Below are 26,579 nucleotides of genomic sequence, written 5' to 3'. Positions count from 1 at the left end.
TGGACTTTTATACTCTTGAGATGGAGACCTCCTTTAAATGATTAGTCTTAACAAACCCTGAAACTGATAAGCTCATCAAAGTTTACATACAGGTTTCCTACCCAGCACTTTTAAAAACATGGATCGAAAAATAGAAATCTGTTGCAGTTCAAAATAGTTTGAGTTTCTCTATCAGAAGAGAAAGCATGAACACAAACATTTGCATCTGTAAATTTGTTATGTTGGAAAGCATGGGTACATAAGTAATTCAAGACTTTCAGGACTTTTTTTCCAGTAATGTAATAATGTGCCTTCAGGAATATAGGAGGCTCGCAAGGACTGGTTATAAAGACTCGAAGTGGAATAATCCTGTCAAAGGCAGTGAAACTGTTGACTTGAGTGGAGTGGCATAATACAATTCAAACTTGGTCATTGTGAATATAAGTAAGATAAATATCTAAAGCCCAAACTTTCAGTCGGATATTACAAATTGCATCTTGTTAGAGAGATTTCTGTGTACAGTAGTGGTTGAAGTTTTTATTACCCAAAAGTTTTGTCTAACTTTGAGGCTTCTGAATTATCACATTGATGCATGAGCGTTGATATCTATTTCTGAGAAGGCTGTCTGTGACTGTGAGATAGGGGCATGGTAATTATTGCTATTATTACAATTTTTTTTAGTTTTTACCCACCCTCTTGAAACCAAAAGGAACCCTCAAGGTAGCTTTCAGATATGGATTGGGAAATTAAAAACTCTTGTGTCCAAAGTGGTAGCAGTAACAAGCAACTCAAATGTCTGAGTAGAACCAGTAGTGTATTAATGGACAAATGTGTCCCCAGCTCAAGGGGGCTGTAAATACTTATGATATTTGCTGTGGCAAATGAGACAAAGGGTGGTTGGAATTGATCTGCTAGAAGTTGAAAAGTGGCACCATCACCATGGAAACCAAACAGTTTTTTGATGATGACAAACCTGACAAGGAGTGGAAAAGCAATCATTTCATATGACAGGTGAATTTGCTAACTTTCCTTTTAAGGAGTGAGTGTGGAGTAAAAAGGAGGCATCACCCAGCATGTGCCAACAAGTCTTGCATTCAAGGTATAGGTAGATGTTGACTTGCCAAAAATATGCACAGTGAGTTGAACCATCATGTGGGAGGGGGTCCATTAGAGTTATAGTGCTCATGAGTGATTCCTCTGACAGGTCCTGGAACTCCATAAATACAGAGTATCACAACTTTGCAGAGTAGTGCTCTCTTTGCCATCTTCACCACCTTTCTAGAAGTGGTGTCAGTGTAATGTTAAATGATGAAAGTTGTGCTAATCTTGTATTGTTAGGGCTGCCAAAGTCATTTGGCATGCTGTATCCCTGCTCTGTTTACTATACTGCGTGTTTAACTCAATTAAGTGGAAAACGAACCTAATTCATGCCTCAACCTTCTTTGAGGCCACCAGGCAAAGAAGCTTGGTCTTATACCAGTGGTTTCCAAACTCTGAGCAGTGGCTTTCTGGAGAGCCACAGAAAGCAGCCAGGGGAGCTGCAGAATCCACAAAAACCTGCCGCCCTATCCAGTGTATAGGATTGACATCCTAATGGGGAGCCATGGCCAGTGGCCCAGGAGGTCAAGGGAGCTACCAGTCAAAAAAGTTTGGAAACCACTGGTCTTATACCAATACTACATGGAATTCCAGTGCAGTAGTTAGATATTTGGGGACTGTAGATTGGCTATTGGTATAACAGACGAACCTAAGAAAAGCCCTGCTAGATCTGGCTGAAGAGCCATAAAATTCAGCATCTTGTTTCTCACAGTGAATCACCAGTGGCCTCTTGGAAGACCACAAGCAAGAGAGAAAGGCATCCTCCTCTCTCACTGCTGCTCCAGTGTTACTGGCATTTGGAGTCTGTACTGCTGCTGAACCTGGACGTAGCTTGTAGCTGTTGAGAGAGCTGCCCTCCTTAATTGGTCCAGACCACTTTCAAAGACGTCCAGGCTAGTCACCATCACTAATGTGCTGTGTTAAGAAATATCATCTTTAGTCTGTTCTAGATCTTTCAATTAGTTTGACTAGATGTTTTTTTTTCTAGTATTGTGTTTTTAAGATTGTGAGAGGGAGAAAAACTCTATTTACTTTCCATGTCATGCATGATTTTATAAGTTTCAATTATGTCCTTTAATTTTCTTGTTTCAAATTCAAGCTAAATCCCCCAACCTTTGTATCCTATTCTCATAAGCAGTGGTTCATAACCTCCTGGGTCATAGTCCCCTTTGAGAATCTGGTGACAGCTGTGGGCTCCCTCCCCAGTAAATACATACAAACACATACACACAATTTTATCATCTGGTTCACAGGCTTACTGAAGCCCAACCATGGATCCTCAGTTAAGAACCCCTTCTCATAAGGAAGGTACTCCAGCCCTCTGGATGATTTGCTAGCCTTCTTTTGAAGCTTTTCCAGCTCTGTAATGTTTTTCCTTGAAGTCTGGTGAACAGAACATTTGTAGTCAGTGTTCCAGAGATGGCCACAGTGTTGATCTGTACAGGAGCGTTATAATAGTGGTCTTATTTTCTATCTCTTTCCCAATGACACAGCCTGAGATTTGTCACATTTAGCACTATAGCAAACAAAGTCAATGTGTTGAGCTATCCACCATAATCCCAAAATCTTCCTTAATTTTTCTCACAGTTTATAACTTGACAGTTCTGATGCATACATTAATGTACACCTGAAGTTGGGATGTTTTTCTGCAATATATTACCAATCCAAAAAAACAACCCTGTTCCATGACTCAGCCAAGAGATTGTCAAAAGCTTTTGAAGTTTATGTATATAATGTGAACTAGATCACCTCCAAGGGTGACAACACACAAATGAATAAAGAATTCTTATAGGTCAGTGAGGCAGACAATAAGCTGACCAATCTGTAATGTTCCAGATTCCTTTTTAAATATCTGTGGTACATTGGCTGCCTTCCAGTGATATGGAGGCTAATTGAAGGGCTAGTTGCATGTTTTTCTTAGAAGATTGACAATTTCATATATTAGTTCTCTAAGAACTTTTCAGTGGATGTCATCTAGACCTGGTGATTTGTTTATGCTCTAGAACAGCATTTTTCAACCGCTGTGCCACGGCACACTAGTGTGCCGCGAGGCTGCCTCAGGTGTGCCGCAAGATCAGAGCAGACAGGCAGCAGCCACGCACGCAGCGGCTGCTTTGAGCCTTATGCGCAGCAGAAGGAAAAGGAGCAGCCAGCCAGCCAGTGAAGGGGCTGCTCGAGGCTGCTTTGCACCTCCTGCTGTCACTTGCTCCTGCTCCTGAGGGAGACCAAGGCTGCAACCCAATCCTGATTTACCTGGGAGTAAGCCCCATTCACTATTATGGGGCTTACTTCTGAGTAGACATGCCTAGCATTGGGTATTAGGTCCTTGCCTCCTCTGTGCTGATTGGGCGACCAGAGAAGCTTGGAGAAGGTCCCAGTGGGTGGAGTGAGTGAGAACGAGGGAGTCAGGAGCAGGCAAGCAGGTATGAAGCGAGGGAGTCTGCTGAGGCCACCAGCCTAAGAAATGGCTGGCTCAAGGGGTCCTGGATAGTCCCTTTTCCTTGCCACAGTTTGCCTGCAACTCCCCAAAGCGACCCTCCCTGCATTGCCTTCTGCCTTTTAGGGGAAGGGCATTGGGCCCCAATCCTCTCCATACTTACCTGGGAGTAAGCCCCATTGACTGTAATGGGGCTTACTTCTAAGTAGACATGCCTAGGATTGGGCTTTTGGTCACACTTTTTTTTTCTTAAATACAGGAGCAGGCAATTGGCACTTCTCCCCATCCCACTCTGTCCCACAGGCTCTTGCCCCCCAAATCCCATAATTGCAGCCAGCACCTCTCTTACTGTCCCTCCCTTCACTCCTCCGCACCTTCCGAAGGCTCAGAATCACTTTCTTCAAGTTCTCTCTTCCCCCCACTGCAGCTGAATCCGGTAGTTGTTTCACTCATGTCTCTTCATTGCCCCCCACCCCACAGCTCTCCTATGTGCTCAATCTGACCTCTCTTTGCCAGCACTTTTTTGCATAACACTTTAATAACATTTTTCATCCTTTCACAATCACGTATCCTTTCCTCTCCAAGCTTCTTGTGAGTTTCTTTGTCATGTAATAATAACAATTGTAATGTAGTGATTTAATGTAAGTAAAAAACTGGTAGTGTGCCTTGACAATTTTAGTGCCTTGTTGGTGTGCCATGAGCTGAAAAAGGTTGAAAATGGCTGCTCTAGAACTTCATCCCTTGTCATTTCTATTTGATTCAGTTCTTCAACTCCCTTTTCCTGACAAGCAGGTTAAACTGACAAGTACAGCTGAGGCAATATTGTCAGTCCAATATTGTCTGTAATGATGATGGCTGCAAAGGCTTTCTTCATCTTCTCTGCAATATCTATATCCTCTTTAAGCTTTCCTTTTATTCCCTTGTTATGTAATGGTCCAACTGTCTCCATAGCAGATTTCCTGCTTTAGATGTATTTGAAGAAATTTTTATTGTTTGCCTGGCTGTTTTTAGCCACATTCTCTTCATATATTTTTTTTTCCCAAATCCCTTATTGTCCATTTACATTTCTTTTACCTGAGTTTGTGCTCCCCATTTGTGCAAGACTTTGGTTTTCTGAAGGAAGCTTTCTTGTTTTTTCTAGCTTTCTTGACTCCACTTGTGACTTTTGCTGGCATCCTGCCAGACCTGATTATGCCTTTCTTTCTTAATAGTATATATTCTAATTAAGCTTCTGATGTAGCTTTAAATAACCTCCAGGTACTCTGGAGAGATGTGACCCTCTTGACTTTACCTTTCAGCTTCTGTTTTATTGGTTCCTCCTTTTCTGAAGTCCCTTTTTTTGAAGTCAAATATGTCTGTGTTGGATTTCCTTGAAAAGTTCCTACTTGAATTGGAACAAATTCATTATGTTGAATTGGATAGCATGATGACCATTTCAAATCTTGTATCCTTGACAAAAAGTACATTGTTCTGGCTTATCATAAGCCCCCCCCCTTTTTTTTGCAAGTCTGTAATTGGAGAAATAGAACTTAGAAACATTTTCACTGTTGGATGTTGGATGTTCCAGAGTTACTGAGTTAGTCCCACCTATAGGAGAACTAGTTTAAATAATCATTTCAGTCATCCCAGGGAGATCTGTGGAATTTCCTGAAGGCCAGATCAAGCAGAATCAATACAGGATTGAAGGTTTTATAAAAGGTTTTATTATTATTATTATTAATGCTTCCCTGAATTCTATCATTCTGCTTGATCTCTGCATACCACCTTTCTGTCTTTAGGCTGCTACTGCCTCTTGGTGTCTGCCCCCTACTTCTTTCCAAAGTACTCTTTGGAAAGAGTACTCTATGATGGTAAGCATACCACCTAATTAAGGGACTGGGACCGTGGAACTAGTATCCTATCATACTATCACAGAATGATTCTCATTTTAAGTCTTCATTCATATACAGCCTGTGTCAGTATTGGGTCAAAAAAAGCCAGGAATGCGTTAATATCTTTTGGTAGAATCATGGAGATAATAGGTTGTATCCCAAAGGGTGTATGAGGAAGCAAACTTCCCTTTCCCCTTTTTTTGGCTTACCTTGCACATTCCCAATCTCGTCTGATCTTGGAAGCTAAGCAGTTTCAGGCCTGGTTAGTACTTGGATGGGAGACCGCCTGGGAATACTGGGTGCTGTAGAGCATAGCCTTTCGAGACTGAAGGTTGCCAACCAGCCCTTTACAACCTCAGAAAAACTGCTCTGGAGGATCGGGATTCCCTCCAGAGCAGGATTCTGTTGTGGGGTGAAGAGTACTTCCCCAGTGCCTTCTGTTCATGAAAGAAAATGTTAAGATCTACCTTCCATGAATCTAGACTTCTTTCAAAGGTTTCCAAGCTAGTCACCATTGCTAATATGCTGTGTTAAGAAATATCGTCTTTAAGCTACAATCTTCTGAACAGAGAATATAACAGTGCTGTTTGTTTCAGTTTGTAGAGGTTGAAGTGTGCTATGTTAAATCTAGTGTGTTGTGTTAGTATGCAGGTCTTGTGTTGACAGTGTGCGTGTCCCAAACTCATGTATTTCTGGCTGGATCTGTGTAGCAATGTACTTGTGTAAGTGAAACCTCTGTGACCAGTTGGGTGAGCTGGAGTGATGGCACAGAATGCTCATAAGCATTACAGTTGCTCAAGGAACAAAACTGCTCACAGTTCAGCTTCTGTGAGAGAAGGGGGGGTTGCGTTCCAGTTAGGATTAAAACCTCAGAGGTCCTGAGACTCTTCATGGAGATATGCTGAATTCTTAGAAAAGGTTTCAGGAGGCAGGGGAACCAGAGGCAAGGTGGCTGAAGGAAGGAAGTAGACATTGAACTGAAAAAGATGAGTCTGAGGGATGGGTAAGTGAAGGAGGCTTGGCAGAGAGAGGAGAAGAGATAGAAATAGAGCAGGAAAGGGATAATGAAAGATGGAAAAGGCCCCACAGAGCTTAGGTACTCTGACAGAGGCTGGACAGTAGGAGAATGTAGAGGCTGTCCAGGAGAGGGAGTAGCTAAAGGTCATGGGGTACAATAGGCTGTGGACTAAAAAACTAGGTCCCAATGGAATAATGGGTAGCAGACGCTTGAAGGAACCAAAGAGACTATGAATAGGGCAGACCCTTACTGGAGAGGCACTACCCTATTTGCAAGAAGGAGGTGGGCTGACAAAGGGAGGTTTGGAAGCTGTGGGCTGAAAGTCAAGGTGGTCGTGGATTGCTAGACTAGCCTGCAGAGCTGCTGTACTTTCAGGGTTGTATAAATGAGGTTCTTCGCTAGTTCTGGCACCTGTTCTCATTGTGAATTGGCAAGCTAAAGAAGCAATGAGATCCAAGAGGCAGTGAGCAGGGGCTGAACTTGTACTGATTTGAACCAGCCAGGTACCTCTTTGAATATAGACTTCTCGTGCTTGTTCTTGCGAACCTTTCTGGCTGTTTTCTGGGAGCGGGAGAGGGAGAGAGTGTGTGTTTCCTGAGTAGTAAGAATAGATTTCTAGTTATACTATGTTTTATAATTCAGTGTTGAGTACAAATGTTGTCAGCATGATACTACAGGCTCTCTTATGTAAACTGGCTGGTGCTCAAATTAGGATCATGCATTTGTATGGCTTCATTGTGTGGAAACAAGCCTGACTCAGTAGGGTGGCTCAGTGTTGGAGGAAGATTTTCTTTTATTGTCATTAACTGTTGTTTTTAAGGGTGAACACGAGCCTTAAAAACAGTGACTCATCCTCTGCACTCTGGTTTTGAGTATTGTTAATCTGACATCTGGTTTAAGCCATTTGTATAGCTGTTTGTACTGTTGTTTCACTGCAATGAAGCACATGAAATTCTGTGTGAATCCTGACTAGGTTTTTTTCAAAAGTGGGTGGGTGGGTGAAGGATACTCGTTTTGGAATGTACTTTTTTGTGCTTTCAAACAAGCTTACTACAATTACTGACTTTTAAAATATTTGTTAAGTGTATTATATTGGCCTCCTTGGGATCCACTGTGTTGAAAGCAGGGTATAAGTGTCAGTAATACATGTTCTTGTAATTTCAAAACAATATAGAACAGATTTTCCTTTTACAATTAGCTTATGTGAGTTCTATAACTACCTCTCTCTAAAAGGAAAAAAGAAGTTTTTGCAATGTAATGTATCAGGCTGTACTGAAGAAAGGTATTTAGTTGGCCGTGCAAAGCTATCTTTTAATAAACAATTTTTAATGCAGTGCTTGACTGAAGAGCTGTAATGTTGATGATTATTCCCATATTTCTTCTGCATCATTATGTGGTCTCATAGTCTGCATTTTGTGAGTCTGGTCATTGCAGAACTCACTTCTGAGGATGCTGTAGTTAGATCATGCCTGCTTCCATCTATTATGTGATAGTGATCCATTTGTTCTCAGAGTAACTGTTTGTCTTGTCTTGACACTCTTGTGCAGTGTTAGTATAATGATGGTCTTGGAGCAGGGAGTGTTGAATTCTTGTGGCAGAGGCATCTATCCAGGAGACCAGTAACTGTGCTGTAGCTCACACTTGACAATAGTACACATACAACAGTCTCGGAGTACCTGGCCAGACTATGGTTGTGTTGGTTTGCCTGAACCAGCCTTTTGTGTGGGGTTGTAATATGAGACCCTTGCAGTTTGCTCAGTGACTCTTGCTGGCTGGGTCTAGTCTCATTTTTCAGATTAATGAACTGTGTTGTCTGAAAATGTTATGTTTTATTAAAACAAGCAGCTTTTAAACCAGTGATTTCCTTTTCCCTTCCTAAGGGCTGAATTATAAAATAAAAATATATTTATAAATGGCATTTTTAGAAGACAAGATGGTCTTAGAAAATTCCCATACGAAAAAACACTTCTGTGAAGGATTTAGTGTGAAAACCACTTGTGGATTATCCTATTTGACATTTTATCCATTTGTGTGCTATGCTGCATGCTCATATAGCAAAATGTACTCGTGTTAGTTCTTGAATAGAAGTGATTTTGATGTAGAGCGTTTTGCTATATAAAACAGACTAGCACAGGGTGGTCCAAAACAAGGTCCACAGGCTGCATGTGGCCTGCAAGGCCCTTTTTGGTCTCCTTCTAAAGATTGGCTGCAGCCCTCCCCACTGCCTGCTCTCTCTTCAAAAGCTTTTTGGTTTCTTTGCTGTACTGTTTTCAGATTCTCATTTGGAGAAGGAGGAGCTGGAATGGTGCAGCATCACAAAGCCCCACTGCACTCACCTCCACCTCCTCTCCTTGCATTCTGAGCCTGATGAATGACCTCGGCAGGCGCAGAACACAGAAGTAATTGGTGGTGATGTCATTACGTCACCACCAATTACTACTGGGTCAACACAACCAGGGGCCATGCAAGGGTCATGTGCACCCCGCCCCGCTGCCAAAAGTTGTACCCTGGACTAGCAGCATAGCACTGAGTGGAATTTATAATTTGGTTCAAAAAAGGTCTAGCCCAAGGAGAAGTGCCATAGAAATTCTGCCCCCCCCCCCATTTCTGCTTCTGCTTCAGTTGAGAAGTAGAGGTGAGGAGGCAGCAGCAATGATCCTTTTCATGCCCGCGGAACAGGTTTGCTACTGCAGCTGCTGCTACTTCCTCATTATGTTGCTGTATGTTTTTAAAAAGAGCAGCAAAGCAGGGTCTATAGTGAGAAATCAAATTGGGATGGTACTTGGCCTGGCCTCTTCCCTCAACTTGGCTGTTCTGGTTTGTTTCAAAACTTAGAGCAGAGTAAGAGGAGCAAATGAGGGTCTAGGTGAGATGGCTACAGAGATGGCCCGGGGATGCAGAGTTGGGTCAACTCTGGCCAAATCATTTAGTCTACTTTTCAAAAGAATCAAAGAACCTTAACTTGAAGTAGTTTGAGGATATTTTTTGTTGTTGTATCTTGTTCTATGGCCTCTCAGGCCCTCTGGGGGAAGAATGGCGCTAAGAAATGACTCCTAATTTAGTTTGCACAAATGCAGTGTACCAAAGAACAGACCAGATTCCATTGATGAAATGTGTTTTTAATGTGGAAGCATGTTACAACAAATATTCTTCATTCCCCTTTTAATCTGTTTGTAGATGGCTCACTGCGTGACCAAGGTGGAACTGTCCATCTCCTGTGACAATCTCATTGATAAGGATGTTGGTTCAAAATCTGATCCTCTGTGCGTTTTGCTTCAAAATGTTGGTGGAGATCAATGGACTGAAGTAAGGAATTGGTTATCATTTCCAGTTCTGTCTTAAAATTATACTCTAGAATGATATGTATTTGCAATGTAGTTTGTTCAAAGTGTTCCTGAATTTTGTTTTCCTGTTAATGGTTTCCCAGTTTGTATCATTACAAGATTGGAATCTTTTTTTAAAACTTGCTTTCATAAAATTTTGTTAGTTCAACAATGTAATGAAAATAATAAATAAGTTCTTAACAAAAAAATAAAAAATAAAACTTGCTTTCATAAGTGTTGTAACCTGGTAGTAGAAAATCTAGACTGAATCAGTAGGTGAAACAATTCTCCAGTGGTCCCAGGGTGGCTCAGTCTTGGTATATGGAAAGCTACTCCTTTTGGTAGGAAGCAGGGTAACATGATTTGATGAACTTAATGGGAGGAGCTCTACCTGCTACCCAGACTGATCCTGCCTGGTTAGCAGGAAACAGGATTGGATGTGGTCTCCTGCTCAGCTTCCATTTTATTGTCTCTTCCTTGAGTCCCTTTGGGGAGAAAGGCAGGGTAAAAATAAAGTTATTAAGTTATTATTTATTTCCTAGAGGAACGTTAGGACTTAGATTAGCTCCCTTCCCTTTAGACATTGGAAGTGGAACCTCCTTCATCAAACTTCAGGGACATTTCAAAAAGAAAAACCTCAGAAAAATGTTGACCCTTGAAGAGCAATCCCCATGCTTCCCAATTTTTCTTTCCCCTTGATTTCCACTGGGCTGTGGTCCAAGGACTTTCCAAAGAGATTGCCCCCTGTTGAAAATGACACTTACCAAACCTGCTTGAGAACCTGGATCAAATGCCCCAGCCAGGTATTTCATCTTGCCACCACTTCTGAAGCCATGGCCCTGTAGAATTGAACTGTGTACAGACGTGCCCCGGTGTTCACGGGGGGTTCTGTTCTGGGACCCCCCCCCCCACACACAGTTAAGTGAAATCGCAGATAACAGGGAATACCTCCCACCCTCCATAGGAGAGGAGCTTCTGGGCTCCCCTCACATCCGGAGTGTCTTCTGTGGACCGCAGAGGCCAGGCGCAACTGCCTGTAGCTGTCACAGACCTCAGAATAATGGAAAATAGCAAAAAAAACAACAACACTACTTCCAGCTTTCAATCAAAAGCTGGAAGTTGTGTTTTTTTCTGCTATTTTCCATAATTCTGAGGTCCACAGCAGCCTGCTCATGGTTGGCAACCTTCAGTCTCGAAAGACTATGGTATAAGCCTACAGCACCCGGCATTCCCAAGCGGTCTCCCATCCAAGTACTAACAGCAGCCACGAGCAACCTTTGTGCACCTCACAAGACCATCCGGAGGCAATTTTCTTAAGCTCATCCTTGAAGTGTTTGAAAGAACTTCTGTCACCCCTGGAGAATTGACCACAGAAGCCCTAAGGGCAGCAGCAGAAACCTCAGACCCCTTTGTTAAGACCAATTTGATATGTTTAACTGCATACATCACACAGAGTCCAAGGCTGTAACTGGCGTCCACCAGAAGTGCTTTTAATTTAGCTATGATAGCTGATGGCGAGGATTAGAGCTTAGAGGCTATTTTATGGGTTGGCTTGCCCCTGCTGGGGAAGCCCATTTCCTTTATTTTTTCTAAAGAGGTCATGAGAGAAATCCCAGAACCCAGAGGAAAGACTGCCTTGGAACATTTAGGTCATGTTTAAAGTACTGCATCTCTGTTGGATCATTTCCCAGGGGGTGGAGGGGGTCTGTCAAAGAATGAGTATTAAGACTTCCCTCCTTTCTTGTTTTTACAGCTAGATCGTACTGAGAAAATTAAGAACTGTCAGAATCCTCAGTTTTCAAAGAAGCTGCTGATTGATTATTATTTTGAAAAAGTACAGAAGCTGAAATTTGGCGTGTATGACATCGATAACAAATCATATGACTTAAATGATGATGACTATCTTGGAGGGGCTGAATGCACTTTGGGACAGGTACTGAAAAACAAGTGCTGTCATGTCTTATGTAGAGTAGTCATAAAGTAAGTTTTGCTTGTACACATTTTAAGGAACTGTAAGAAAGTCAAAAATCCTTGCATTGTAGCCTTCCCAGTTTTTTTTCCTTTTCTCCTCTGGTCCTCAGCTCCAAGTTGGGCTTGCTTGCGGAATGTTAGTTGACAGCAATCTTAACAACTGTAAATCTACTTTAGAATATCATTTAGTATCTCATCTGCTGTACTTATTTAGTGCATAAATATTCTCACTCCCACCTTTAGACTGGGAATAGATGTTATGGATCATGGGTGATAATGCAAAGCATAGATTACACTATCATACTGGAGATTTCTCCACCCCCACAGGCAGCAGACGATCAAGTAGGAAAACTTGCAATATAAGTAAGTCAAGCTGTATATTTTGCCTTTGCAAATGTTACAGGGAAGAAGTGGCTACTTCTGGTGACGGCCACTTAGCAGTCATAACATAGCAGTTGTGACATGGAGTTCTGGTCTTAATGGACAGAGTTTTAAGATGAATTATATGACTGTTTTTGTGTATTGACACATGGGTTATGGGGAACGGCTTCAGGAAGTAGCCATTGATTAAAAGTGAAGCTCATGCTTAGGCAAGAGCTGTAACTCAGCGATACAGCACATGCTTTGAATGCAGAAGGTTCTGATTTCAATCCCTGCAGCTCCAGTTGGACTGGGAAAAGACCCCTGTCTGAAACCCTGGAGAGCCACTGGTAGGCCACACAGACAATGCTGATCCAGAAAGACCAGTGCACTGACTTGATATAAAGCAATTTCATATATATAATTACATAATATACATAATTACATAACATTCACCATGATAGAACTCTGATGTGGAAATTATACCGAATAGTTTGGGTAGCAGTCTGAGTTTCCTTGCTCTTGCATGGAAGCTGTGGATGCTTCCCTGAGTAAATAGTTCTGATTTATGGTAAGTGTAGATTGCTGTAATGCATGGAACACTAGCAAGAATTCTGGTCTGTTTTGTTTGCTTTGAGGAAAAAAAGGTTAAAAGTACCTTATATGAAGAAAGCATTAATACTTTTTTCTATCATCTTGGGAAGCAAGAAGGGAAGCTAAGAATTTGTTGCCAGCATGTTAATACACTTTGTGTTCTCAGTTAAATTTCTCATTTTCTGCTAGAGAATGACGTTTTAAGGGGATAATCTTGTATTGGAAAGGACTAACAAGTTTCAGTTTTGCAGTATAAGACTTTATAAAGTAGAATGTTTCCCTTGCTTGACTTTCTTAACTTACATAAGGCTTTCATTTGTCTTTAGATTGTGTCAAGTAAAATGCTCATTCGGCCTTTGGAGTTGAAGAAAGGAAAACCTGCAGGAAAAGGCACGATTACGGTACAAAACCAAATTTAGATCTTGTGCACATATTTTAAGAAGGAAATAAAGCTAGTTCTTTATGTGAAGTTGAACATATTGGGGGGGGGGGAAATAATTTTCAATGTTTTATTTGGTTACATTAATTGAACTTTTAAAATGCCTGTTGAACACACATTTTAATGCCAAAACGACACAGTAAAATTGCTTTCCTTTTTTTCAATTAGATTTCTGCAGAAGAGATAAAGGATACCAGAGTTGTGTCCATAGATGTTGAAGCACGGGGTTTGGACAAAAAGGTAACTACTGTAATTAATTTCTAGGATGTAAAGTATGAACAGCCTTTTAGCCTAACTCTTCTGTAGAGACTGGATACTTCTGAAGTGTTTCAGATTTGAGTAATGCCTCATCATCTTTTCTAGACGTGGACTTTTCTTATTCATCTAGAAAATCTTGGATTCTTACATTAGTCTGTTAAGGGATACCAGTTTTAAGCTGTGGTGTTGTAATATATCAAAATGATTATGGGATGAGATAGTCCTAGAATCTGAATGTGCAATGTTCTATATGTAATAAGAGCATAATGTAATTGGCTAAGAGATATTAGAGCTGTGTCACAAAGATTCAGGAGTAGATGGGTAGACCAAGGGAGACAGCTTCTCTTTAGAGAGTGCTTCAACAAGGGATGCTAGATTTCAGGTCTGTAGAGTTGCATGGCAAAGCCACCATGAAAGAAATTGCAAAATATTTGCTACTAAGGGCGCAATCCTAACCAACTTTCGCACTGACATAGTTATGCCAGTGTAGTGTGCACTGCCTCCTACAGTGGAGAGGCAGTTAAAGGGGCCTCCTCAAGGCAAGGGCATGTTTGTTACCTTACCTTGGGCTGCGTTGCAGCTAGGTTAGTGCTGGAAAGTTGGTTAGGATTGCGCCCTATGGCACTTAAATGAGAATGGACATCTCTGCTAATTTGGAGGAGAAATGAGGGAAGGTTAAACATGACAGACATAGGTAGATGATTATCTGAATCAAAAGTATTTCCAGATTATACCTCTTGTAGAAAATTAAGAATTGCTACACTCATAGCTTGCATCTTAGAGCATGATGCAGTTTATAACTTGCCTGCACTAGGCATGTGGTGTTTGCCTATTGCTATAAATGAATGAGAGTCTGCAAATGAAAAAAATGGATTTCACAGAAAATTCTGTAATGGAAATCACAGAGCAGGAACACATCACAGAGCAGGAACACACTTGTTCACTGAATTCTGAAAGAAGTAGTATTTATATGCAGAGAAGAAAAGTATGTTTCAGTAGATGTATTTCTGTGTTCTGGTATACTGTTCATATAAAGAAGACAGCACTTAATTTTTTTATATACAGGATTTTTTGGGCAAATCGGATCCATTTTTGGAATTTTATAAACAGAGTGAAAGTGGAAAATGGCAGCTTGTCTACCGATCAGAGGTAGGACTTTTGACAGTGATGCAACCTTTGAATCTTAGTAGGAGTTGTATCTAAAGGGGAAGTGGTATATCTGTGTATAAATTGAACAGTGCTAAAAACTAAGTTTCTACTTCCCATCCCCAACTCCTTTTTTTTCTCACCTTCTCTAATGGGGAATTCCATTATGCTACTAATCAACCACATAACCTGAATGTTATATTTCCCTTTGGTTTTAAACATTTATCACTACTCAGTAATATGTATTTTTTAAAATCCCTTTTTATCTGAACAAATTCTTAAATTTCTCACACTAAGCTTGCAGCAGGGTAGAATGCACTCTATCTAGTCCATGAAGGCATAGAGCAGTGGTTCCCAAACTGAGCCATGGCACTCCGGGACCTGTGGAAACCAGCCAGGGAGCCATGGAATCCTTATGGAAAAACCCACCATCCTATACAATGTATAGGATTATAGCCCTAATGTGGAGCTGTGACCAATGACCGAGTAGGTCAAGGGAGCCACCAGTCATAAAGTTTGGAAACCGCTGGCATAGGGTGTGAAGGGGAGGCTGCAGCTGAACTGTGTTGGGCGAGGCCCCTGTGACAGAGTGTGCTGAACACCCGGGCCTCCAAACACTTTTAAGCTGGCTCAGGTGGGCAAGGTGGATCAGGGAGCCCTATGGCTCTCCCACAACTTGACCACCACTGCTGTAATCTGAGTACAGGGAGGCTGAGCCCTCCTGGGCTGTGGAATTGACAGGACTGTCTATGGTGAAAAGCCAGCGAGATGATTGCTGCATTTCATGCCAGAAACACTATGAGGACTCCAAGGCTGCTGCTCCTGCCAGGACTAAGTTGGCATGTAGGCCACAGTGGCCTCTCTCACACAGTAGCACAGGGGGAAAAGGTAGGCTGTGGCTGTAGAAAGCCCATCAACACTCCCCCTTGCCTGTACAAGGAGCAAACCTGGTTATGGAGACAGGTGGGGAAAAAAGGTGAGGAGAAAGGAAGAAGGAAAAAAAGTAAAGAAAAACAATGAGCTACAGAACTCAGAGTAGCAGCTTCCTGGTCTATAGGAAGGGCCTGTCTGGGGGTGGCAGAAGAAGTCAATGCTTTAGATTGGCCCAGCCTCCCAGTGGTGGGAGGACCATATCCCCAAGGGTCAGGAATGTCCCCCTTCTTCTCCCCAGAACAGAAATTCTTGGGTAAGAAATTCCTATATTGCCCCTTCAGGTGCAGACTATATAACAAAAACATCAACTGTAAATGTCTTCATTAAAGTCAATTTTTGTCCTGCCACTTATTCCTATTTTGAAACTTACCATTCATTCATGAAACTTACCATTCATCATCCAGTCTAAGCTTGGCTATTCAAATTGCAGAATGGTTTGATCTTGGAAGCTAAGCAGGGTCAGGCCTGGTTAGTACTTGGATAGGAGACCGCTTGGGAATACCAGGTACTGTAGGCTTATACCATAGTCTTTCGAAACGGAAGGTTGCCAATCATTCATTCATCATATAATGATCCAGCTCATTTCATCCCAAGTTCTTGGAACAGATTGTGGTAGTTCAAAATAGATGTAGAAAAACTGAAGAAATGAATTTAAAAAATATTCCAAATATAAAAGGTGTTCAGCTCTGCATGTTACTTGGAAGTCCCACTGTGATCAATAAGACTCACTCACAGGCATGTTTGCATAGGATTGTAGCCTTAATGTATCATGAACTACATACTGTCTCTCAGACAGCCCTTTAAAAAGATAGTGGCCTAGACATTAACATTTCTCAGCTTGCCTCCCGCTTAGTCTAATGCTGCTATTCCCCTTTTGAAAAAAGTTTCAAAGGCATTACTACCTGAGCAGTCCTGCTGTTGACATCACTACTCCTGCTGTAGAAGTGTCAGTGTCAGTCCTGCTGCTTTTCAACTATGCCTTGTGGGAATCTGGAAATTGGCAAAAGGCGCAGAAAAGTGTATACAGTACATGTATTAGTAACCATATATTAGTCTTGGGATATTTGCTGGTATTTAGTGTTTGGTTACTTCATTGCAGAAAGATTTGGCAAAATGATGGCTGAGTAGGCTATTGTCATAAAGTATTCATGGAAGATTATGACTTAACAAAGAAGAAATGTACAGGTCTTGTGGATAAGAAGGGTTGTGCTTTTTGCAGTATACCTTGTAGGGCAGGGGTGTCAAACTCATTTCATATGGAGGGCCACATAGCATTCATGATGCCTGCTGAGGGCCAGAAGTGATGTCATTAGGCAAGATGTAATGTCATTAAACAGGTCATAACCAAAAATAAACACTTCTTTCTCACTTAGGAACTCATTAGCTGCAAATAACAAAAGAGAAAATATATGAACCTTGATCACATTTCAAGATATGGGAGAACCCAATTTTCATGTATTATTATTATTAACAGTATTTATATATCGGTTTTCAACTAAAAGTTCACAAAGCAGTTTACAGAGAAAAATCAAATAACTAAATGGCTCCCTGTCCCAAAAGGGCTCACAATCTAAAAAGATGCAAATGAATACCAGCAGACAGCCACTGCTGGGGTGAGTTACTCTCCCCCTGCTAAAAAAAGGAGCACCCACTTGAAAAAGTGCCTCTTACCCAATCAGCAGGCGTTTTCATGTAGGCTGCCCTTTCAGCAGTAACACCTCAGCACTACTCAGCAGCTGAAAGCCTGAGGGCCATATAAAAAGCTTCCGCAGGTTGCATCCAGTCCCCAGGCCTTATGTTTGACACCCCTGTTGTAGGATGTACATTATATCAAGTGCATGACTATGAGTTGGAATTTTTTTCTGCAGGTAATTAAGAACAACTTAAATCCTTGCTGGAGAAAGTTCAGTGTTCCCCTGGAGACATTTTGCAGTGGTGACTTCAATAAACCAATCAAGGTGAGGATGATTAATTTTTAAACCTTTACAGTGTGTTAAGACAAGCAAGGGAACAAATCAGAAAGTAAAATCCCTGTTCTCTGTGTTTTCCTTCCCCTTCCCTCTTTGTTTTTCAAAAATATGACACATCGGTGTTGTCACTATTAATAATGTGAAACTTTCTCTGTTTCCTTCACTCATGTTGCATTCCTGAGCTTATTTACTCAGCTGTAAGTTCTGTTGAGTTCAGCTTTACTGTCTAGTGTTCAGAATTGCAGAATAACTTTTTTCCTGTTCTTTAGTCACCTGTAAATGTGTTTGAGTAGAGCTGTGTTTCCATCTGGGTTGGAGTTGTTGCAGCAATAGTGTTAGAAAATAATAAAATGTATGCTAGCTTCTAAAATCCTACAATGTTAAGATATGCGTTTTTCTTGAAGACCAAGATCATGAAGACAAAAATATCGGCTTGCCATTTTCGAGAGTAAGTTTGCAGCATTGTTTGTTTCTTGGGGAAGCTTGAAATATGACCCAAGTGTACCATTTGGAAGACTTTGTTTTGTTTTTAAACTATAGTTTTTGTGATTGGATCCATGAAACCAGTATTTGCATTTCAAAAATTCTTAAGCATAATGGATATAAACTTGTATAAGGGCACAATCCTAACCAACCAACATCCTAACCATAACTGTGCCAGTAGGGCATGTGCTGCATCCTGCAGTTGGGGGGCAGTCTTGGAGGCCTCCTCAAGGTAGGGCAATGTTTGTTTCTCTCTCCTACCCCTCCCACTCTGGAATGCTTCCAGGAGGCAGGCCTGCTGCTTGGGAACATTTCAGCCCCATTGCCCTTGGAAGAAGGAGGAAATGGATGCTTCTTCTCAATGGTCAGTAGGGATTGCTTCCAGGACCCTAAGAATTTCTGGAAGAATGCTACTGGCGCTCATAGCAGTGTAGAGTTCACTTTCAACGTCTCAAGTTACTCTGTGATTCAAGGTTTTCACAGCTTACTTATAGGCTGCTGTGTGACCACCATGAGTGAATTGGTGAGACCCCTTGGTGATGTGGACCCTGGCATTTGACCAAGCAGGCCTGGCCATGACTGAATAACTTTGAATATCAACGATTCTCTTGGCTGTTGCTCAGTCTCAGAACTTCCCTTTTAGTAGTTATTGTGTATAGTTTTAGTAGTAGACCATTTAGTAGACCATTTGAAAGACTTGTAGCTGGATGATAGGAACTTTTAATCATGATTGTGTCTTAACTATGGAACCAAGTACACAAATCAATTGTCTCTGTTCAGAGGTTGAGTGAGGAGACTTAACCAAGTGTTATCTTGCATTATGTGGTGTTTGTAGCACAACTTTGAGTGCTTACAGGTATAAATGGAACTGGTATTAGGTGACTCAATCTCAGGACATTCCCACAGTTGGTAGGAATGTTCTTGCTGAAGAGATCCTTCTTTGAGCTGTCTTATGGTCTTCTTTGAGGTCCATTTAGTCTTTCTTATTCAGAGTTTGCATAAGTGCACTTGGTGAAATCATCCAAAGGCTGGAAATCTGTCATCCTTAATGCTAAATGGTGTGGGTTTCAGGAGATGCAGGTATATTAGTCTTTACATTGAATTGTTCTGGATGAAGGCTGATAAACTGAAGTTTCGACAAGACAGGAATGATGCTGCATGGTGGGTTGTATGATGGAGAGAAAGGAGAATTGATTTAATTGATGGGAGTTCACCTGCATTTGCTGAAAGAATACTATTGGGGTTCATAGCAGTGTAGAAGTTCACTTTCGATATCTCACTTTGTTTAGCAGGTCAAATGAAAAACTTTCAAATTCAGCATCCTGTTTCTCACAGTGGCTCAGCAGCTGCCTTTGAGGAAGCCCATAAGCAGGCAAAAGAGGCTTCCGTCTTTCCTGCCATTGCTCCTATTCAGCTGTTATTCAGAGGCATACTGCCACTGAACCTGGAAGCAGCACACAATCCATTGATCTGTCCTTCATGAATTTGTTCGATTCTCTTTTTGAATCTTTGTATATCCTTGAATTTCAAGTGGTGGTCGTAAACACGTTTCACCACTTTTTTTTGGTGAGGAAGCTGTGGATGTTTCTGTCTATGCCACTGTCCTGAGAGGTATTGCTTTTCTGTAGTAATTCAGGGTATAGTTAAGGAAGACACATAACTGCTGCCTTATGGTGGCTCTTACATAGTGGGTAATAGTCCTAAGGATATTTCTTTGAATGTTAATTCTCAACAAAATCAGTGGGAAGTCATTCACCAAAAAGGAAGAGAATGTAGGATGAAAATGTGAACATTTTAACTATTGGTTGCACCTGGAAGAAATTGCTATATTTTCAGTCTCTTGCAGGTGAGCAAACAAAGTAGAGAGATGAAAGAAGCCTCTTGCTTTTTAAGTGCAGTATTCAAATTTCTTGCAAGCTCAAAATGCGAAGCAATCTTCATTTTACATCCTGCATTTTTTCTCTTCCTGGCATTGCAAACCTATGAAATTGCTTAGGATGTACACTTGGGTCACATTTGATTTGACTTTTTGTCTATGACTTTTTGCAGGTTTTTGCATGAGTAGGTTTTTTGCAGGTTTTTGCATGAGCAGATGTTTTCAGAGCATTCATGCAAAGTTTTTTAAAATGAGAACTTTAGCTTTACCACTGGGTCTTGACATATGTATATATAAGGACTTTGCTGTTAGGTGGTTTATTTTTGTGCTCTATTGTGCTTCCCACCATTTCTTCTTATACAGGCAAATATACGACTTTAACTTCTAGTACCCAGTCTCAGTTGTGTGCTTTGTTGCAGTAACTGGATTGTCATTGAATTTTGCTTTGTAGCATTCATCTTTTTAAAATTTGCATTGCATTTCCATTGCATACTAAGCAGATGAGTATCTGTGTCTGTTGTCAGGATCTCATTTTTGGGTGTCTTTCTTACTATCAGGTTACAGTTAGTGATATGGATGACAGCACCAGTTCAGATTTGATAGGGGAATTCACATGCGTCACTGCAAAGCTGCTGGAAGCACGAGACCAAGTGGTGAGCAGCAGTAATCTCCCCTCCGTCTTAGTGCTCTCCTTGCCCATTGCCTGCTGTTTCTTTCCTTTCAGGTGCACTGTACAGATTATGATAGTGATGGGTCACATGATTTGATAGGCAGTTTTGAAACTAACCTCTCGCAGCTACAGAAGGCAGGTGACAGCTGTCCGGTGAGCCTTTACTTTTACCTTCTTTTATTTATCAAAGGAACTCATGGCTCATTGCAAAGAAGAATCAGAAATAACATACAAATCTTTATGCTTCCCCTTTAAAATCATGTGGTAGTTTATCCATTGATAGATGCATCCATGAGGTGAAGAATTTGGAGCTCCCAAAAGTATGTTAGCATGGCTGCTCCTTCTCATTTCTGTTGTGCTCTACTAGCACTATAACCTTTATGTCCTGAAGTGTTGCATTGCTGCGGCTAGCAGACTTGGAAGGCACAGCAACATTTGCTTTGAAATAACACATTAATAACACTGAACTCGGTATCCCTGGGACACTGGAAATCCCTTATTCAGTGAAATAAAACTAAAAATATCCATTTCTCTCATGCCATAGACTAGAGCATTATAAAACAAGTTACATTCCTCATATGGTTTTGTGTTCTTAAAGAAAAGAGATTGGTTTAGTTTTGTCAGGTCTTGTAGACATGCCGGAGTGTTTATTTTCTGTTTTTAAGCCTTTATTTCATATTAGAAAAGCTATGGTTAAATTCTTTACGTCTTTGATGCAATAATCTGAGAAGTGTTGCCATTTTTATCATGGTCACTGCGGTTATGTCTAATGCCCTCTTGATGGCAATATTTCCTAATGACAACAACTTGTGATACAAAAGCTCTCTAAAATATTTGCATCTTTGTGGAAATTACCAGTATTTATCCACAAGTGCCTCAATGACCGCTGACAGAGTTATTGCAGAGCAGTCCTTTCTAGTGTCAGTTGCGTTCTGTTCCAACGGAGTGATCCTAGGATCCAGAGACTGCTGTTTCAGATAGACCTTCAGATGTCTTGTCAGTGTGTTCTTCATATACAGTCCCAGCATGCATGCTCCCTTACATTCTCATTGCTGCATGTATATGTCTGCTTTATAGCACAGGGGTCTCCAAAATTTTGGCCAGAGGGCCGCATCAAATATCTGACGTGGTGTTGAGGGCCAGAAAAAAATTTAAACATAAAATTTAAATAAATAAATTAAAGATGGTACTTAGATGAGTGAATAAATGAATGAATGGGCTCATTCATTTAACCTCTCTGGCCCTCAGAACACCCTCCAGACACAGCTCTGGTCGTGTTCAGTTGAATAGGCCAGAGTCTTTCAGGGAACAAGAGACTGGCTGCAGGCTGGGTAGAGGCTGGGCCATGGGCCGCATCTGGCCCCCAGGCCGGGGTTTGGAGACCCCTGCTATAGCACATTGCAGTCTGTTAACTCTTTAGTCACTACCTATGCTACAACATTCTCTTTACGTACTTAAATCATTTACTGTAAACTATTTACCTTAAATTAATTTTGAGCTTAGCAAAAGCAGCATTCTTGCTTCAGTTTAAAGTTTGAATTCTGAAATGTCCTGCATTTCTGCTACTTTCCTATAGGTGGAATTTGAGTGCATTCACCCTGAAAAGAAGAGGAAGAAGAAGAGCTACAAACACTCTGGAATTGTTAGAGTTAAGTCTTGTAAGGTAAGAAGCATCTCATTTGGATTGGCTGACTGTGCTGTTATTATAGGGGAGCAATTGTTGTACTGATTGCGTTCTTGCTTGTTTTTTAGATTGAAACGGAATATTCTTTCTTGGATTACATTATGGGAGGCTGCCAGATCAACTTCACTGTGAGTTTGTCACCTGTTTGCATCCCTTTTATTTCTAAATTAAAAGCACTATAATGAAGGATTCTATTCCTGTGAAAAACCCATTCCTCCTTAAAATGTACTAAAGCTTTTTTACTAGAGGTGGCAATGACTCAATGTGATGCATGTCTATTCACATCTTGGATTAGACAAAATGAGTTCCCTAATCTTTCTCGTCAAATAATAAAAACATTAACAGTATGTATGTACTTTTCAACAAAATGTAGTTCACAAAGCAGTTTACATAACAGAATAAATCAATAAATACTTACCTGTCTCCAAAGGGCTCCCAATCTAAATAAATATGCAAAAGAGGCACCAACAGACACTCATTGGAAAAGACACCGTGCTTGGGTGAAGAGGGACATGTGGTGTATTTGTTGTTAATGCATAATAAACTCTAGGTTGAATCCAAGGAAAATGAATCCTGATTAAGCACCACTGAAATTGATTAATTGCAACTAACAAATCCCATTAATTATAATGGGAAAGTACTCACTTTCTTTGGATGCAACCTTTTTTTCTCTGGTCAGTAATATTATTTTTCCTCTTCCTGTGCTAGTGTCAATGCTTGTCTTTATCTGCTCTTGAGTTTATCTTGACAGCATTTGGCACCAGTGCTGGATATGTTTGTCAGTTTGCACAAGTCTTGGTTGTTGCTTGAATCTTGGTCTTTGGCTGTTGTTTCTGGATCCTTAAGTCATGTATTTGATGTTTAGTACGTTTTTTTTTTTTCTTATCAGGTGGGAATAGATTTCACTGGTTCCAATGGAGATCCAAAGTCTCCAGATTCTCTTCACTACATCAGTCCAAATGGAATAAATGAATATCTCTCAGCCATCTGGACTGTGGGGAATGTGATCCAGGATTATGACACGTGTGTTAAACCATATCTAGCAGTAAGCTTTAGAAATGCATGAAATCAAACATACATGGTAATTTGATGAAATGATAAAATGTAACTTTTTTTCTGTACCTTAACTATGTAAAACAAAAAAAGTGAAATGGAATTAGAGGTAGTGACTTCTAAGTGTATTTTCTTGTGTCAGCCTCTTTACTGGATGAGTCCGAGTATATAGATAACATTGTCTAAATGAAAACTGTGGTTCTATTTGGTGGGATGCTAGTGAATTTCAAGAGTGCAGTTTCTTCCAGAAATAGAATTTGAATGAGATGAGCTGCCAAAGCACATTACAACACTGCCTTCCAGAAGCACACCTGCTTGGACACCTCTTTCACTGCAATGGAAAAGTGTGGGTTGGGTGGCAGCACACATCTTTTATCAACTCACAGCAATGTTGTGTATAAATTCTTTTTATTGAACCTGCAATGAAAACAAAATTAAAACCTGTTAAACTTTTCTTTTTTTAGCGACAAATTGTTCCCTGCTTTTGGATTTGGAGCTCAGGTTCCTCCAGACTGGAAGGTAGGTTTCTTAATGTAAGTGTTTATGATTGCTCAGCTACTTCTGGTTCCAAGCCTTAATTTGTATCTCATTTCTTAGGTGTCACATGAATTTGCACTGAACTTTAATCCTGCAAATCCCTACTGCCAAGGTAAATCATTCATCTACAATTATGTTCAAGAAGTTTTTTTAAAAGAACTAGTAATAAATATGAAAAATGGATCATGGTGACAAACTAAAGTATATGAATGTGTGTAGGTGGTGTGCACAAGAATACTGGTTTGAGGAGATATGCATTCTGTATTTTAACTGAGACATAAAATCGGCATGAGTTCTTTAGAGAGTAAGGCTAGTATTTCTGTAGTGTTCAGAATCATTCAGTGAGGATTGCAGGAGGGTGAAGAGAGAGAGGTGGCGTATTAGAGAGGGTGTTCGTAGGGGAGCAAAGATTAGCAACTATGAAGAAAGGCAGGAAGGAATATGTGCTGTCTGACTTGGAAGTTTCAGACAATTGTTTTGATCAGATATCCTATGTTTCTGTACTATAACCCGATGTGTGGAACACAAGATAACACAAGAACTCCCCTGAACATTGTCACTTTAAGTAGGTTGCATAGGTTGGATCTTAATCATTCTTACTGTTTTGATGGCACTGCTACCAAAACAGCAGTGTAGGTATTTATGAGTGGGAGCTTTTGGGACATGAATTCCTTGTGGTTAGTTTGAATCTTGAAAGGAGTTGAGCCAAAAGTTGGTGTATCCTTTTGAATTTAGTGTAGATGTCAATATTGTTGAATTTCCATCAACGTAATGTTACTGCTTTTGAAAACAAATAATATTGTAAAGACTGCCCTCTCTATTTCTTGGTGGATTCGTTATATCTGTACCTCCCACAGTAGCACAGTTTATAAGCAGTGTGCATGAACAAGCTGTATAAACATTTGCAGTAGATGCAACTATCTCATGTTTCAGGAATCCAAGGAATTGTGGATGCCTACCGCCAGGCATTGCCTCAGATTCGTCTCTATGGGCCAACGAACTTCTCACCAATTATAAATCATGTTGCCAGCTTTGCTGCCCACTCAACACAGGCAGCAACTGCTTCTGTGAGTCTGTAATTATGAGCTTTTTCTTGTTTGTCTATATAATGACAATGGGTTAGAAAGATCTCATAACCAGGATTACCTTAGATTTACAGGCTGTGCTGGCATTTCCTACTTTTCTGTAGGATGCAAATCATAATCTGCCATGTAACTTCAGATGCCCATTGGATTTGGAACATACAGTGGTGCCTCGCAAGACGAAATTAATTCGTTCCGCGAGTCGTTTCGTTTTGCGAAATTTTCGTCTTGCGAAGTGCGATTTAAAACAAACAAACAAAAAAAAAGGAAAAAAATTCGTCTTGCAAAGCACGGCCATAGAAAAATTCGTCTTGCGAGTCACCAAAAAAATCGCAAAACGCTTTCGTCTTGCGAGTTTTTTGTTGCATGAGGCATTCATCTTGCGAGGCACCACTGTAGCTTCATAGCAACTGAAATAGCAGGTGTGAGGATTTTAACTAGCTGTTTTTCAAAAAAGTTTGCTATTCTCAATCATTTTAAGTCAAATGCCTTTACTTTTAATGCATTAAGAAATTGCAAGACACGGAATACAGATCTGTTTTTACTTTAAATGTCTAAAAGCAAGTAGCAGAATCATAAAGGGTCTCAGTCTTGTTATCCCTTGATTCTTTTCAACCCAGCAGACTTGTTGAAAGTGATCTGTGTCAGAGATTCAGAGTTCAACTCCTATTAACCTGTCTACTTTCTTGCAGCAATACTTTGTCTTGCTGATAATCACAGATGGAGAGATCACTGATCTGGATCTAACCAGGCAAGCCATTGTCAATGCCTCCAAGCTGCCCATGTCTATTATTATTGTTGGAGTTGGCAGTGCTGACTTCCAAGCTATGGAATTCCTGGATGGTGATGATGGTGTGCTGAAGTCATTGACAGGAGAGCCAGCTGTACGAGATATTGTCCAGTTTGTGCCTTTCAGAAAATTCCAAAATGTGAGTAGGAGAATGCCTAATCCAGGTTTCCAAGAGGCAATAATTTGGCATTTCTGAATGATTTAATATTTTATAGTAGAAAGTCAAGAGAAACAAGATACTGTAGTCCAGTCCCTTTTGGGGGAGGGGGTGTTATTTCCAAATTTTCAGTTTCATGTTTAGAAAAGTGGATTAAACTATTTCTGATCAACATTGCGCATATGCAACAGGGACCAAATATGTACACCTGTTGGCCAGGGAAAAATGGGTTAAAGTATTTTTAGGTGCTCGTTCTTGGACTTTCCAGATCCTTTCTGATACTTCATTAAAGATTTGGTCTCCCTAAACATGTTCCTGAAGAAACCAGAGATTACAAAGCAGTTGTATTCACTGGAGAAAATATCTAGATTTGTAGTACCTATTCTTTTGGATCTAGTGATGTTGACTGAATAGGTCAAGATACATTATAATTAGCTGATAAATTTGAACAAATACTGGCAAACAGGGAACGTTGAGGCCTAAATACCGTGTAGATATTTAGAGAGTTGTTCTACTGCAACCTAATTGCTAAAAGGTTTTTGATCTTTCTACAAACATTCAATATTATTATTATTAACAGTATTTATATGCCGATTTTCAATGGAAAGTTCACAAAGTGGTTTACAGAGAAAGTCAAGAGAGAGCCTGTTGCAGACATAATGTTCCTTATGTTTTAGGCTGGGGGTGAACATCCCTTTTCTGCTTGAATTCCCTTGTCACCATTGACCATAGTTAGTATCCAAGCAGATGCAGCACTACATTGTTAACAGTACATCTACTGTTCATCTACATGAACCATAGTTAATGCAAATCAAGGTTAACTTAATAAGTTCAAAAATGTTTTGCAAAC

General features: G+C 40.5%; 1 protein-coding gene across 4 annotated transcripts in view; it reads left to right on the top strand.

The window, feature by feature from the left end:
• RBM12 (RNA binding motif protein 12) overlaps positions 1–26,579 on the top strand; it is a 62,490-nt gene that overhangs the window by 29,206 nt on the left and 6,705 nt on the right. For all 4 annotated transcript variants that reach the window (XM_066625842.1, XM_066625841.1, XM_066625844.1 and 1 more), the window contains 14 exons: positions 9,581–9,709; positions 11,480–11,659; positions 12,978–13,052; positions 13,259–13,330; positions 14,414–14,497; positions 17,296–17,385; positions 20,481–20,579; positions 22,003–22,089; positions 22,179–22,238; positions 23,000–23,133; positions 23,628–23,682; positions 23,761–23,812; positions 24,634–24,767; positions 25,475–25,711. In XM_066625842.1, the coding sequence (XP_066481939.1) occupies positions 9,581–9,709; positions 11,480–11,659; positions 12,978–13,052; positions 13,259–13,330; positions 14,414–14,497; positions 17,296–17,385; positions 20,481–20,579; positions 22,003–22,089; positions 22,179–22,238; positions 23,000–23,133; positions 23,628–23,682; positions 23,761–23,812; positions 24,634–24,767; positions 25,475–25,711 (1,488 nt within the window). The remainder of the gene's footprint in view (positions 1–9,580; positions 9,710–11,479; positions 11,660–12,977; positions 13,053–13,258; positions 13,331–14,413; positions 14,498–17,295; positions 17,386–20,480; positions 20,580–22,002; positions 22,090–22,178; positions 22,239–22,999; positions 23,134–23,627; positions 23,683–23,760; positions 23,813–24,633; positions 24,768–25,474; positions 25,712–26,579) is intronic.

This window comes from Tiliqua scincoides, chromosome 4 (genome assembly GCF_035046505.1).
Source record: "Tiliqua scincoides isolate rTilSci1 chromosome 4, rTilSci1.hap2, whole genome shotgun sequence".
Classification (NCBI taxonomy): Eukaryota; Metazoa; Chordata; class Lepidosauria; order Squamata; family Scincidae; genus Tiliqua; species Tiliqua scincoides.
Note: the sequence above shows the minus strand (reverse complement) of the source record. Positions and strands in the feature narration are given on the sequence as shown.